The 13,466-nt window shown below is 46.8% G+C and overlaps 1 protein-coding gene across 1 annotated transcript; it reads left to right on the forward strand.

Moving 5' to 3' along the window:
* Positions 1-796: 796 nt before the first annotated feature.
* Positions 797-10,651, forward strand: HEY2 (hes related family bHLH transcription factor with YRPW motif 2). The gene is made up of 5 exons (XM_066315333.1): positions 797-910; positions 2,049-2,127; positions 2,231-2,314; positions 4,933-5,014; positions 9,837-10,651. Exons 1-5 carry the CDS (start codon positions 828-830, stop codon positions 10,514-10,516), a joined length of 1,008 nt encoding a protein of 335 aa, XP_066171430.1. The 5' UTR covers positions 797-827; the 3' UTR covers positions 10,517-10,651.
* Positions 10,652-13,466: the final 2,815 nt, after the last annotated feature.

Consider the following 13,466-nt stretch of genomic DNA (forward strand, 5'->3'; position numbering starts at 1 on the left):
AAACACAAACAAGCGGAGTGGGGAAATCCCAAACAAAAGCAAAATAAAACCCGCCTGCTACAGATCCTCCGGTAAGCGAAACTCTAAACTTCCTCCCAAGTCGTTCCCAGCAGGGATTATCTCCGTGCTTGGCTCCCGGCCCTGCAAGCACCCGCTAGCCCTCGACGCGCCCGTGAAGCCCAGCAGGACACGGTGGCCGGGAGGGATTTACACATTTCCCGGGATTTACACAACTCTCCAGCGCCCTTTCATGTGCCCGATAACACAACTCGCGGCACGGGGAGAGAGGAGACCGGGGAGGCTGCCGCCGCCCGGGGCTCTGGAGCGCTAGGCAAGGGGCTGATCGGGCTCGTGTATTACGGGCGGGGGGAGAGCAAGATCCTCCCAAATGCCCGGTGAGAGATGGACATCGGGGCGACCCCGCCACCTCTCTTCGTCCGGCAGCATCGGAGGGCTGGGAACCCAGTGGCGCTCCTTCTGCCCGCAGGGAGATGAGGATGCTCGGGACCCCGCGCCCCGCCCTGCCCCGTGCCGGCTCCGCTCCCCGCCCGCAGTGAGCCCAGGGCGGCGGGCCCCCGCCGGGCGGCCGCCCGCTCCTCCGCACGGCTCCGGGCCCCGGCGGTGGGCGGCCCCCGCCCGTCACCCTCGGCAGGGCGGGCCTTGCCGGGGGCGGGCCGTCGGGCTTGAGGCTGTGCCGCGGCGTGGGAAAGCTCCTCAGAGAGGGTTTGCTCTGCTGGCGGTGCGGAGCCCTGCCGTGCCCTGCCCGGAGCCCCCCCCAGCCCCGCTTCCCCGGATTTATTTATCTCTGCCCCCGCGCCTTGCACACGATGAAGCGACCTTGCGAGGAAACTACCTCAGACAGCGATATGGACGAGACTATAGACGTGGGGAGCGAGAACAACTATTCGGGGTAAGTGGGGCACCCCCGGGGCCGCTGTCTCCGTCGGTGGCGTGGGCCGAGGTGCGCCCCGAGCTGGGGCAGGGCGAGGGGGAGACCTGGACACTCCCTTGGGATGGAGGTGGGGGGGACGGCGGCCCCCCGAGGGCAGAGGTGTTATGTCCCCCTCCAGGTCAGCTGGCAGCTCGTGCATAGCCCACCAAAAATTAGCTTGGACTGCCCGAGCCTCGAAATTACGCGCAGCACTAATTGTGAGCCACCGGGCTGCGGTTCATTAGCTTCGCTTAATTTGCCATTTGCAATCAGACCTTTTCCAAAATCGCTCCTGATCAGGCCGAACAACCGAAGGGAACCGGCGCCAGTGGGAAATGAGCCGTGGAAAGTAAGCAGGGATCCTCAGCAGCTGAACTTCAGCAAACCTGCCCTGCGAGCCGAGGGCGAGCAGTGGTATTTGCCCAGGGAGGGTCGGGCCGGGTGCGGGGACGCCGAGGGGCTTCGGGGCTGCTCCTGCCAATTTAGAGGTTCATGCACCAGAGCCCCGTCTCGTCCTCATCAGTGGCTAAATGAGTATTAAAAGACACTGATTCTTTTTCGCGCACTCATGATGAAATAAAAGCAACTTCGTACTCGTGCTTTTAAAAGCAGATTTTGAATTCTGCTCCTGCTGCTGGGCAATGCAACAGAGCCAGGCTGGGCACCTGGCATCGTACTTGAGCATCTATTGACTCTGTAGCAATGGGCAGCAACGTCAGAGCTGGCCTGGCAGAGGTTGTGTCATCGGGTATGTCCACTTACCACTGCTGTTGCCATATAGAGATGGTTCGTGTGGATTTGGGCCTGGTTCTTTAGCCTGTACTTAGTAGGCAGAACTTTATATGCAATGGAAATGAAATTTATGCTGAACAGTGAACTGTCTCCAGAAAAGGATTTTATTTCCAGCAGAGTGTTCTGTCAATTCAAAATGTATGCTAGGACAGTCAAAACTGAAATATATCGCTGTCTTCAAAAACACTGTGCAATGCAAAGCACATCTTAGAAGCATTGAAAATGGCATGAGAAGGGCTATGCATACGTAATATGGTGACCTAATGTTTCTTCAAAGAGAGGTGTCAAGTTGTGCAACACCTGACATACTTTTATTGTTTCCCAGGCAAAGTAATAGTTCTGTCATTCGATCAAATTCCCCAACAACAACATCTCAGATCATGGCCAGAAAGAAAAGAAGAGGGGTATGTTTCATTTAATTATTTTTGCATCTAACAGTTTGCATGTGTGCTGTGATTTTGCCCTTCATTTTTACAAACTTAATGTGTTTTGTTTTTTTGGGAATAGATTATAGAGAAAAGGCGCCGTGATCGTATAAATAACAGTTTATCAGAGCTGAGGAGGCTTGTGCCAACTGCTTTTGAAAAACAAGTAAGCTTTTTTTTTTTTTAAATAAATTCTGTATCTCATCTGGCAATGTTAGTTCTCTTGTAAATCTCATTAAAATAATACTGTATGTGTCCTGATCTGGCACAAAGCAGGCATTTCAATAAAATGCTTTGTTGTGGCAAAACTATTAGAAACATAATTCATTATAAGGCTGAAAAACATTTCCATTCTTTGGCTTGTTTTTCCCTTAAGGGTAACTGTGTTCATGTTGCCTCTGTTCTTTCGATGAATTCCAGTAGTGGTTTTGTTTAAAATGTGCATTGCTCCATATTAAATAAAAATAAAAATACACAAATCCAACACAACTCCCCAAACCTGTATGTAAACTAGCCTTCTGTCTAAATCTTTAAATAAAATTTACTTTGCCGCTACTTTAAGAGACCTTTTCTTCAGATCTATATACTTTCCATTGCAAACTAATCAGTTCAGTTTTCTGAAAAGGGAGCAGATAGTCTGGATTATTCATGTTTTAAGATGGCTCTTTAGAACCAGTGCATTAGGAGGTGGAATAGGCCCATGTTGTGTGAGCTAGTGAAGTCAGTGATATACTCAGACTTTCACTGAGAAAGTATTTAGTAGGAAGTCTGGAAGGATCCAGTTAACTTTGGCTCAGCTCCTTGATCATGAAATTACAGACCAAGAGCTTGGGTTGCAATGTTGGGGGGGGGGGGGGGGGAAGTATTTTGGTTTTGCCATTGAAATGAACTTTTTTCCATATCTTGGATTTTATTTTTTGGGGCTTTGATTCAATATTTAGCCTTGTTCCTGTTTTGCTAGAAGTGTCAGAAGATCTATAGATACATACAACTGACACTATGTTTCAATAAAAATGAAACATCGGAAAATAAATAAGTTTACTTCCTTGTAAGAGTAAAATAAAAAACACCAGAAAGTAAAATCTGAGAGCAGGATTGGGAGGTGCTGAATGTAAGTGGTGACTACGTGGCAAACACCGCACGGTGTTAGGCCTGTTTCAGCACTGGTCTGGGCAAAAGACGGTTAAAAAAAGAGTAAATTTGAAGTATTGGTTGAGAGCATCATTTATGTCACCTGCAATATGATTTTTAGTAACTTGTAGTTGTCACTGTGCGCTTGCGTTGGTTCTGGCAAAACAGTAACAGGGATATTTTCAGCTAGATAAACAGGGGCAAGAGACAACAGTTGTTTGTCCCATTTTATTGTTTATTTCTTTAAAACCACAAACATTATAAAACAAGTCCTACAGAGCCTTTGGAAATTACCCAGCACCATGCAGTTTTTAGCTATTAGTCACTCTCACTGAGACGGCTTGTACTGTGTCTGTGGAAAAGATGAAGTCTGAGAAAACTACAGGATGTAGTTGCATGTAAAATGGGGAATTCTGACCAAAAATTCGCACGCGCATCAACCTTGGTACGAGGAAAGCATTGAAAGCAATGAGAAGACTGGAAAAATCTTACTGCCTTAAAAATGAGCATGTGCTGTATTTGAATCAGAAAGTCTCAGCATTTTCCTGCAATATGCCAAGGACGAAGTCATCAGTCCTTTCCCAGCTCCTTGACATTCAGCTCACTGGAGTTCCCAAGCTGGAGGTTTAGTTTCGCTTCCGCCTCTCTCCCTCCCCAGGCCACAGTGCTGCTCCCGAGCGTGGCAGAGATGAGCGCTCTGAAGTGGGGCTGTACAGCACTGTGTAAGCTTTGCCCAACTCAAAAATGTGCAACCTGGGTGAAGCCAGCTGAGACAGTGAGGTGGCCCAGACGATAGCTAAGTGAAAAAAATTGGGTCGCAGGATGCGATCCGCTGATGGCTGCAGCTTGCACAGCCGTGATTTTAACTGATGCCAAGGGATGATCTCTTGCACTGGAATAACATTTGTGTTGTCTGGGTGTGCTCCAGATATCAAAGGGAATGCTACCAAGCAAAATAGTTTTATTTACACATTGATATACCAGTACTCTCTTTTGAGCTGTATTTTGTACTTTTCCAGTGTCTCTTGTAGCTCTGTGAGCTGTTCTCAGTGTCAGAAAAGATTTTCACTGACAGAGGAGCTACACTCTTCCACAGTATTTAGTCCTTGCAAAATAGGCCTCTCACTGTCTTGAAATACTGTGGACTGTGTGGTAGTTTTTTCAGTGAAAAAATGAGAATGGAATATTCAACAACCAAATGACACGTTGAAAATTAACAGGCCGTGAAGAGAGGGACAGGGCTGGGTGTGTGTCCGCAGGGACACCTACTGGTAATAGCACAAAAAATAACGTTGCAGCAGGGTCTTAATCTATGGCCACACAGATCCCTCCTGCCAGCTCTCCACTTGTGTTTGTTGTTAAAAAGGAAGTCCAGAAAGTTACGTATTTCTCTCATTTCATGAAGATGTCATCTCTACACTACCTTCAAGGCCAGAGCTGTGCTGAGATACAGCCCTAATAAAGGGAAATTAGGGAGACGGTATTAGTCCTTAGACAAAGTCTGGGAAGCAGATGCTCACGAAAGAATTAAGCTGAGAATGTCCTAATGATAGGGGAAATTGAAACCATAAGACTGAGCTCAGTGGAAAGTATATAAAATTAAAGTTTCTAGTACTTGTAAGCCTTTATTTATATGTGTCTCTTATCTCAAAGGGATCTGCCAAATTAGAAAAAGCGGAAATACTGCAAATGACAGTGGATCATCTGAAGATGCTGCAGGCAACAGGAGGGAAAGGTAAGGAGCCAACGATTTTTTTTTTTCCTAATATTTGGGGAAATCTCATTTAAAAAAAAGTGCTTTGAGGAGCTGTGATAGGCGTTTCTAGATTAAAGGAGTGGAAATCAATGCTAATGGCAGGATTGAACTCGTGGGAAAGAGCTACTGGGACAAAAGAAGCACTTGACCCTGGGCTTGTGTTTGCTTTCATAACACTGTGGGAGTAAAGGCTTCATTCACAGGCAGCCCAGTCAGAGATTTGTTTGGGGTTTCCAAAGAGCACTGAAATCTGCACAGGGAGACAAAACAAATACACAAACACCAAACATAAACAGGAGGTTTGTGGCAACAATTGTATAGCAAAAACCCTGATGGTAAAACTCATTATTGAGCCGCTATTCTGAAGGAAGTGAACAGAGAAGTTCTTTAAAGAAGAACCTTATGTTTAAATATTTTCTTTGATCTGGAAAGACTTTTCAGTTCCAGGTTAGACCATCTCATTCAACAAAACAAAACCCAGACTTGCTGTATGGAGCTCCAGGTATCTGATAAAGCAGACGGGCAGGCAGTGCTCTCTGCACTCACATTTCTGTGCTGCATTTGTGTGTCAGAGGCCGGCGTAGCTCCCTGTTAATGGGTGCTGGCATGACGCAGTGGCTGCACTCACTGACCCATTAGATCAGCCGGGCGCCGAACGTACCTCGCTTGTGCAAGCTGACAGTCCCAGGGCTGGAGGCCAAATGGTTTCAGCCACCCACGAGGTGTTCTGTGTAGTCATGATTTTGGAACTTACTTGGAACGAAAAACTTGCTGGCATTCCGTAAGCACGGTCCCACATCCCATGCCATCAACCATGATCATGCTTTGAATTGTTGTAATGGAAACCAGCTGATTCTTCACTCACCCACTATGCCATATAGGTAAAGGCTAGTAAAAAACCTGCTAGTTTTTTGTTTGTTTGTTTTTTGGTTTTTTGTTTTTTTAAATCAAAGTTTTTAGTGCAGAACTGAATTATGCTCCTCTCCGTACCTTGCAGCAATGAAAAAACTCTGCTTAGAATCAGTGCATGCCTAACAGCAGATGGCTACAGGAAAGCATGTTAAGGGCTGGTGTTTCGATATTTGTGAAAATTAACACTAAACTCACGTACCCTTTTTCTAGGTGTTAAGGAGTTTTTGCTAGGAGTTCATTTAAGCTTAAAATGTATGGGTAATTTGTTTGGCATGCCTCTTGACTCCTCAGAAGATGTACAAAATTTAAAAAGAAAGTTAATGTATTTATGTAAGAAGTCCTTGAGAAAGCACTGTAGTTGCTAAAGCTATGCTCTTGAAAGTTATGAAGTGTATGAAAACAGAATTGATCACGGTTGCGCAGTCTGTATTCAGATGATTTGGATCCTCTGTGTGTCCGAGTGATGGTGCCTTCCTTGAGTGTGTGGTTGCGTGCTGGTTTGTCTCCCTCGGTGCATGGAGCACACAGTGCTCTGTTGCTCAGGGAAGTGGTGGCTATTTGGCTTCATCCTCCCCACACCACATGCAGCTCAGCTTTCCCAGCCTGACCCCCACTTCACACTGCACATTTTTCCTCTGAGGAGCTGCAGCAGCTCCCACCCCTCTGATGTTTGCACAGACAGCAGGACAGCCAGGAGGTGAACCCAAATGAAGACCTAATTTTATCAGGAAGCTTCCTTGCCCTGCTTCCCCACCCAAAAAAAGTATGCAGGGGATTCTTTTATAAATGGGTCAGGTCAAGTGGCCAAGTGGTGCAGGGGATGAAATGCCTGGGATGGGAGCTGCGGGACAGAGAGGGATGTTGGTGGAGCCCAGTCTCTGGCTGCAGTTGGACAAGCTGGATATTGTTAGAAGTCCCAGGTCTTGCAGTCTGCTCTTCCTTGGCTGGTCTCTGCTGCCATGGCTCTCCTGCCCGAGCTGACACCGGCAGAGCTGTGGCAGTGCGGGGAGGGATGAAGCTGTTGTAGCGCAGGGAGAGACAATGCGTGCTTATTTCTGCAACTGCCTTTTACACCGTGAAAGGTGTAAACTGGGTGGCCCATCACAATAATACCCGATCGCTTCACAAATACTACAACTTTATCTGCTCCTCCTGTCCTAGAGATAAGAGTAATCTCACTGCACAGATTAAGAAACTGTAGGAAAAAGAGGTTTGAGAATTAGTACTGGGCAAAGTTTAAGCCTGCATTTCCTGCTCATTTAATGTTTTACTTTGCAATCTGAGAGTTTTAAATATAATTTCTTATTTTTAAAGTAGATGTTTGTTTTATTTGCAAGTATAGTTACTTCCATTTTATACTTCATCTTGTAAGCCAGAGGGGTTTTTTTTGTATCAGAAAAAAAAAAAAAAAAAGTTTCGTATTTTTTACCAGGGGCAAACACTTATTACTGCAGAAAGGAGAAATGAGTCCTGATACCCATATGCTCCCCTTCATCTTCCTCACACAGAAAGGAGGACATCCATGATGGGAATAGATGGGACTTGGCAAGCTGGGAGGGGTTGGCCACTGCTCAGCACACTGATCCCGAGCTGGGCACAGTGGAAAAAAACCCGACACGGCTTCTGCCCCCTTCTCTGCTTTTCAGAGCTGCCTGGGCAGGCAGGCAGATGCCTCTGAGGTCCTGTGCACACTCCACTTTTCTGCCACCCTGATGCAGAGGTGTGGACAGTGGTCTCCTGTTCACATTGAATTACTCATTTGGCCTAAGGCCAGGGCTTTTTGCTGATGGTGCAAGCAAGCACAAGGGAGGAGTGATTTGTCAACAGTGAGTTGCTTGCAAAGAACTCAGTGTGGCTTTATTACAGCTCCACTACAAATTTATCTTGAGTGAGTGACACCTGGGTCAGTGCATGGGTTCATGTACCTCAAGTGACCTGTGGCCTGCATGCAGCACAGGTGGGTTACCAGGACAGATGAGGTAAAACCAAGAGTTCCCGTTCACTACAAAACACTGGCATGTGCACATGGTGGATGATGTTCTTGGGTTGAAATTTCTTGGGAAAGAAATGAGAAACAACATTTTTAAGTCTCTCTCAGAAGGGGGAAGCCATCGAAGGGGAAACCGAGAAAAGATAACCATCAAAATATAATGGAGCCTGGGAGTCCCAGTCCCAGTACCCTCTGTTTTCATGTCTCGGCCACCATAGGAGACTGAAAGGGAGCCAGGATCACCAGGGCTTTGGGATGGCTTGTCATAGAGCCAGCAGCTCAGACTCAGGGGAAGCTGGTGACAACCACATCCCCCACATCTCTTCCAGTCCAGACGGAGGACGGAGGGAGGCCGAGAAGCCCTGGCTTGAGCCGAGTGCTCTCAGGACTCCCAGGCTGGCTGACTCGTGGCCAGAGCTGGGAAGTGGTTTTTGGCTGTGCGTCAGCCCCTCTGAAGCTGCTGGAGGTCCTGCAGCCTCCGGCACAGAAGCAATCCCCACGCCAGGCTGACTGGCACCCGGGAAGGTACCCCGCTATCTCACCACTGTTGGCATGCCTGGCCTCTGTTTCTGAGGAGCTCACTCAAACCTTTGGTTGCAGTGGACCTGGCAGGAAGAAAGCTGTGAGGAGTCAGTGCTTGCGGACAGGAGTCCTCAACTTCTCCTGTGCATTGATCAGCTGGCCAAGCCAGAGTTTCTCTCAGGTTCAGATGAGCAAATAGGCCTGCAGCAGAAGCACCATCGTGATTTGGCAAGATGGAGTGTATAGTGGGCAGGGGATTTGGAGCAACATCGATAAATGTGCCTGAGTTAATTCTATAATGTGGGCATGCAGCAGCGGAAACACTTCTTTCTAGCTTGAAATTTAATTCAAGTGAAAAAAGCCATCTGAAGTGCTAACACTTTTCAGAAAGGCAGAGATTATTTCATGACAGAGCACAAGGCATTGCTGCCACATTCCACCATAAGAGGGGCACTTGATCTTTATATACTGATACATCACAGTCATGCATACTTAAAAATTTTCATTGAAAGCGAGAGGAAAAACACCATGCCAACTTGGGGGTGGATAGGATATTGCTCCCCCAAGGAGACAACATTTTAACTAAAACAAGAAAATTCAAAAAAGTGGAATAGGTTTTTGTGTTTGAAGAGCTGCAACTTAAACACAAGGTTTTAGAAAGGGAGTATCTTTTCATGTGCATTTAATAAGACATTTTTTTTTTTCAAATGCTTTTTTGTCCCAAGCCTGTGGAGCTCCAGTTGCTGTTTGTTGAAATACCTCATGGGCCATATGACTGTCAGTCCTCCATCTCCAAATTAGCAATGGCATTACATAAAACGTTTTCTCAGTAAAGCTTTTTATTGTGTGTGTGCAGAGTCATCACAAGATGTTTTTTGTTTGTAGTTAAGCAACACCGTATGTCATATTGTCTTAATGACTCTGTGAAGTAGAGGACCCCAGCAGCAGCTACAACTATCTCACAATGTCAAGAAATAGTCTGAAAGCGTTAGGACGAATGCCAGTGTTGGGAAGAAAAGGCAGGGTAGTACATGCAAGCTCTCTGATCTCCAGCCTGTTTCTTTGTGTGGATAAGCATCTCATTCACACATATAGGATCAACACTGCACTGCAGCAGCTTGCTGAGGAATTTCAGGAGAGGCATCATGTATCTTTTAAGTGTCTTATGGACTTAATTCTTTTCATTTGTATGTTGTCTGCATAAACAACTGCAGCCTGTTACATTACAGGCATGGTCACAGAGATCATTTACAGACCAAAGAACAAACTTCTGTTGCACATCTTAACCCATAAATGGCAAACAGGAGATGCGGTGGCTGAGCCAGGACTGGGTTGGCCAGCTCCACATTCAACACATATTTTGCCCTCCCCTTGCAGGTTATTTTGACGCTCATTCCCTGGCCATGGATTTCATGAGCATCGGGTTCCGGGAGTGCTTGACAGAAGTCGCGAGGTACCTGACTTCGGTGGAAGGTCTCGACACATCCGATCCCCTGCGCGTTAGACTCGTGTCTCACCTGAGCACCTGTGCCTCTCAGAGGGAAGCTGCTGCCATGACCTCCTCCATGGCCCACCACCACCACCCCCTGCACCCGCACCACTGGGCCGCCGCCTTCCACCACCTCCCGGCCGCTCTGCTGCAGCCGAATGGACTCCACGCCTCCGACGCTGCGCCATGCAGACTGTCCTCGGACGTGCCCCCGCACGGCTCCGCCCTGCTCACGGCCACCTTCGCCCACGCCGATGCCGCCCTCAGAGTCCCCTCCGCTGGCAGCATCGCTCCCTGCGTGCCTCCTCTCTCTACCTCCCTCCTGTCCCTGTCGGCCACTGTTCACGCCGCGGCGGCAGCAGCCACAGCTGCAGCCCAGAGCTTCCCCCTCTCCTTCGCCGGCACCTTCCCCATGCTCCCGCCCAGCGCGGCCGCCGCCGCCGTCGCTGCGGCGACCGCCATCACCCCGCCGCTGGCCGTGTCAGCCAGCGCCGGCCCTCAGCAGGCCGGCAGCGGGGGCGGCACGAAGCCCTACCGACCCTGGGGGACTGAAGTTGGAGCCTTCTAAGGCTCCCACACACACACACCTCTTCCCGCTCCAGCTCCCGCCTCTCCCTCAGCACACGTGCATGTGCTCACCGCCGCGACCCCACACAGCCCCACGCCCACGGCAGCCTCCGGGACGCGGCGTGTCCTCCCTGCTCCGCCTTCACCGCACGGGCCTGGGAGGCGGCCGCGGGGGACGGCGCCATTATCCTCACCGCAGGTGTCGGACGGGACACGGGGAGACGCCGCCGCCGCCTTCTCGGTTTGTCTTGCTGGAGGCACCTTGAGGGAGCAGCACTGGCTTTCGTAACAGTGTGACCATATCGGCATGTAGAGGTTTCCTGCAAAACACGTAGAGATACGTAGGCATTAGAACTAATAGTTCTCCAGCTATGCATCCTTGTTTGACAGAGAGGTGAGGGAATGCATCTACCAGGTCTCCCCAGGCTAGAAAAGGAGTTCCAGTTTCATAAGTGCCTGACATTGAAAAAATAATAAATAAATATCTATATGTGTGTGTGTGTGTTCTGCTAAAACAAATAACATTGCACAGGTATGAAAATGGTATGGGAGAGAGGTGAAATTCTGCATTCAACTTCAGAACTAGGATACTTTTCCAGGGCAGAGTGTGCTCTTGAAGGGGAGAGGGGTTTTTAGCCAAAAGATTGCCGAGGAAGAATGTTTAGTTTGACAGGCCTAGTTCTCGCTTCCTTAGTTCACTTTCTTTGTACAGACTTGCCAAATTGTGACGTCTAGCATAGCATTGGCAAAAGCAATTATCTTATCAGTGCTGGGATTAATGAACGTTTCAGCACTGCCTGTGAGCCCTGAGGCACCCATTTTTATGGCTTAAACATGGTGCTAGCTCCTATCTGCACAAACCGTGAATTTGTCATGCACCCAGAAGTAACCACCTATTTAAAGTGTGCACACTTGGATACAGTTGATTCATGCCAATACAACAGACTCAGTGTTGTAAGAGTTAACTTATTTAGCTGTATTTGGACATTTACTTTTAGCCGATTCGGTGCAAGATCCCTCTTCTTTTCACTATCAACTTCTGGGAGAATGATCACTCTGGGTATGAATGAAGTTATGGTAGGAACGATTTTTAAATTGGCTATTAACATGCCAACATTGTAATGTGGGTTTGATTCCAAACCAAAATGAATGTATTAATGGGATGTGAGTAAATTATTTTGTCAATACCCAGAAAACTAGTGCTGCATAAAATGGTTTGCTTTCATTTTTTATTACAGTGACTTAAAATAACCTAAGTATTTTAATACAACCAATCAAGAACTAGAGATTTTATGTAAAAAAAAAAAAAAAGAAAAGAAAAATAAAACACAGCATGTATTATTATGCACTTGATTTCTCTGCTGTGTGGAGAAAGCAATAAGCATTGAAAATGTTAAACATTATGCAAAATATACTTTAAAATATTTGTTTTAAAAATACTGTACCTAGTCGGTCTTTTATGCATTACTTTGTTAACCTTTTTTCTATGCAAAAGTCTTTACATATCACTAATTAAATGAAGTTCTTTTTGACTGTGTTTTATGGATGATTTGTTGCAGTATTTGTTTGCTTTTGAGGAATACTTGTGGACTCAGGGTTGTTTTTTTGCCCCTAGTGACAAACTTGTTGGCTGCTCTGTACTCTTCTGCTCCCCTCGCTCAGCCAGGAAGCCCATCTTGTCTAGCATGCTCTGGAATAGGCAGGGAAAAATAGCAAAGCAGCATTGGTTTTCAGGCTTGCAAACTGGTTCTGAGTTGATGGTATGCTTAATGATACAAGCATATTTGTTCATTCTGGAGAGCCCCAAAAATCACTGAGGTTTCCAGGTTCAGCTTTTCGAAGGGTTTAGAAGGTGAAAATGTTAACCCAACATCATTAATTCATAAATACATGGAATGAGAGGAGGTAGTTTTTACCTCAAGTTATGGTCTTCTAATTTGACAGTTCTCTCTGAGGCAAGAGTTGTTACTGTTTCATCAGAGCTACTAAGCCCCTCAGTGGAAAGTGTGAAAAACTCTGTTTTGTAAGGATGAGGACAAAGTCTTACATGTCTGAATGCCAAAATAACAGCTGGCACGACTGAGGCACAGAAAAAGGGGATCACACACACTATAGTCGGACACTTCACCCATCATCAAAAGCCTCAGCAGCCTGAGCTTGGTGGCACACTCCCTTATCATCCTTCCTCCCAAATATTAAACCTGGAACCCATCCCTGCCTCAATGACCTGGTCTCCAGCACTTAAGTGAAGAGGGATTGTCGTTCACCTGAAAAAATGGACAAAAGAGGGGGAAGAAGTCTTGCAACCCCTATACTGTTAATCAACCTTGATACTCTTTGAAGTAGTGTTGTTTGGGGAACTATAACTTTTTGTTGTTGTTGTTAAGGGCAGAAATGCTGTACTGCTGTTATAGCATATTTAGCAGCATACAGATGAGGTATCGTTCACTTTATAAATGTGTATTTTCAAGAAAAAAGAGGATATTAATGGCTGGTAGATAAAAAGTGAGGTTTATTTGGATGAAGGAGCAGGTTGCAGCTCTACTTCAATGTAAGCTGTTAACTAGTAACCTGCCCTCGAAGAGCTTGGTAGAAGGTCTCCCAGGCGTGTATCACCTTAAAAATAGGCACTCACTGACTTGGTTCCGCCTAAGGTCTTCAATCTAATTGATGTGCCTCGAAACATCATTTGTTTCCCAAAGTGCAATATTCTGACTCATTCTAAAAAAATGGCAATTTCAAAAGACACTGATTAGATCCACACCACAATAGATTTGTGCAGCTTGTTTGTGCTTATCCCATTTTCACTTCTAAAAACCAGGCCAGATCCACATGTATTTCACATGTGCTGTTGGAAAGACATCAGAGGGTAGTAGCTTCTGGTGGCTTGGGTTGTTGCTGTGCCAACAGGTCAGAGCTGAAGGCATCTATGCAGTTTTGAAAACAGCCAG

Source organism: Sylvia atricapilla, chromosome 3 (genome assembly GCF_009819655.1).
Source record: "Sylvia atricapilla isolate bSylAtr1 chromosome 3, bSylAtr1.pri, whole genome shotgun sequence".
NCBI lineage: Eukaryota > Metazoa > Chordata > Aves > Passeriformes > Sylviidae > Sylvia > Sylvia atricapilla.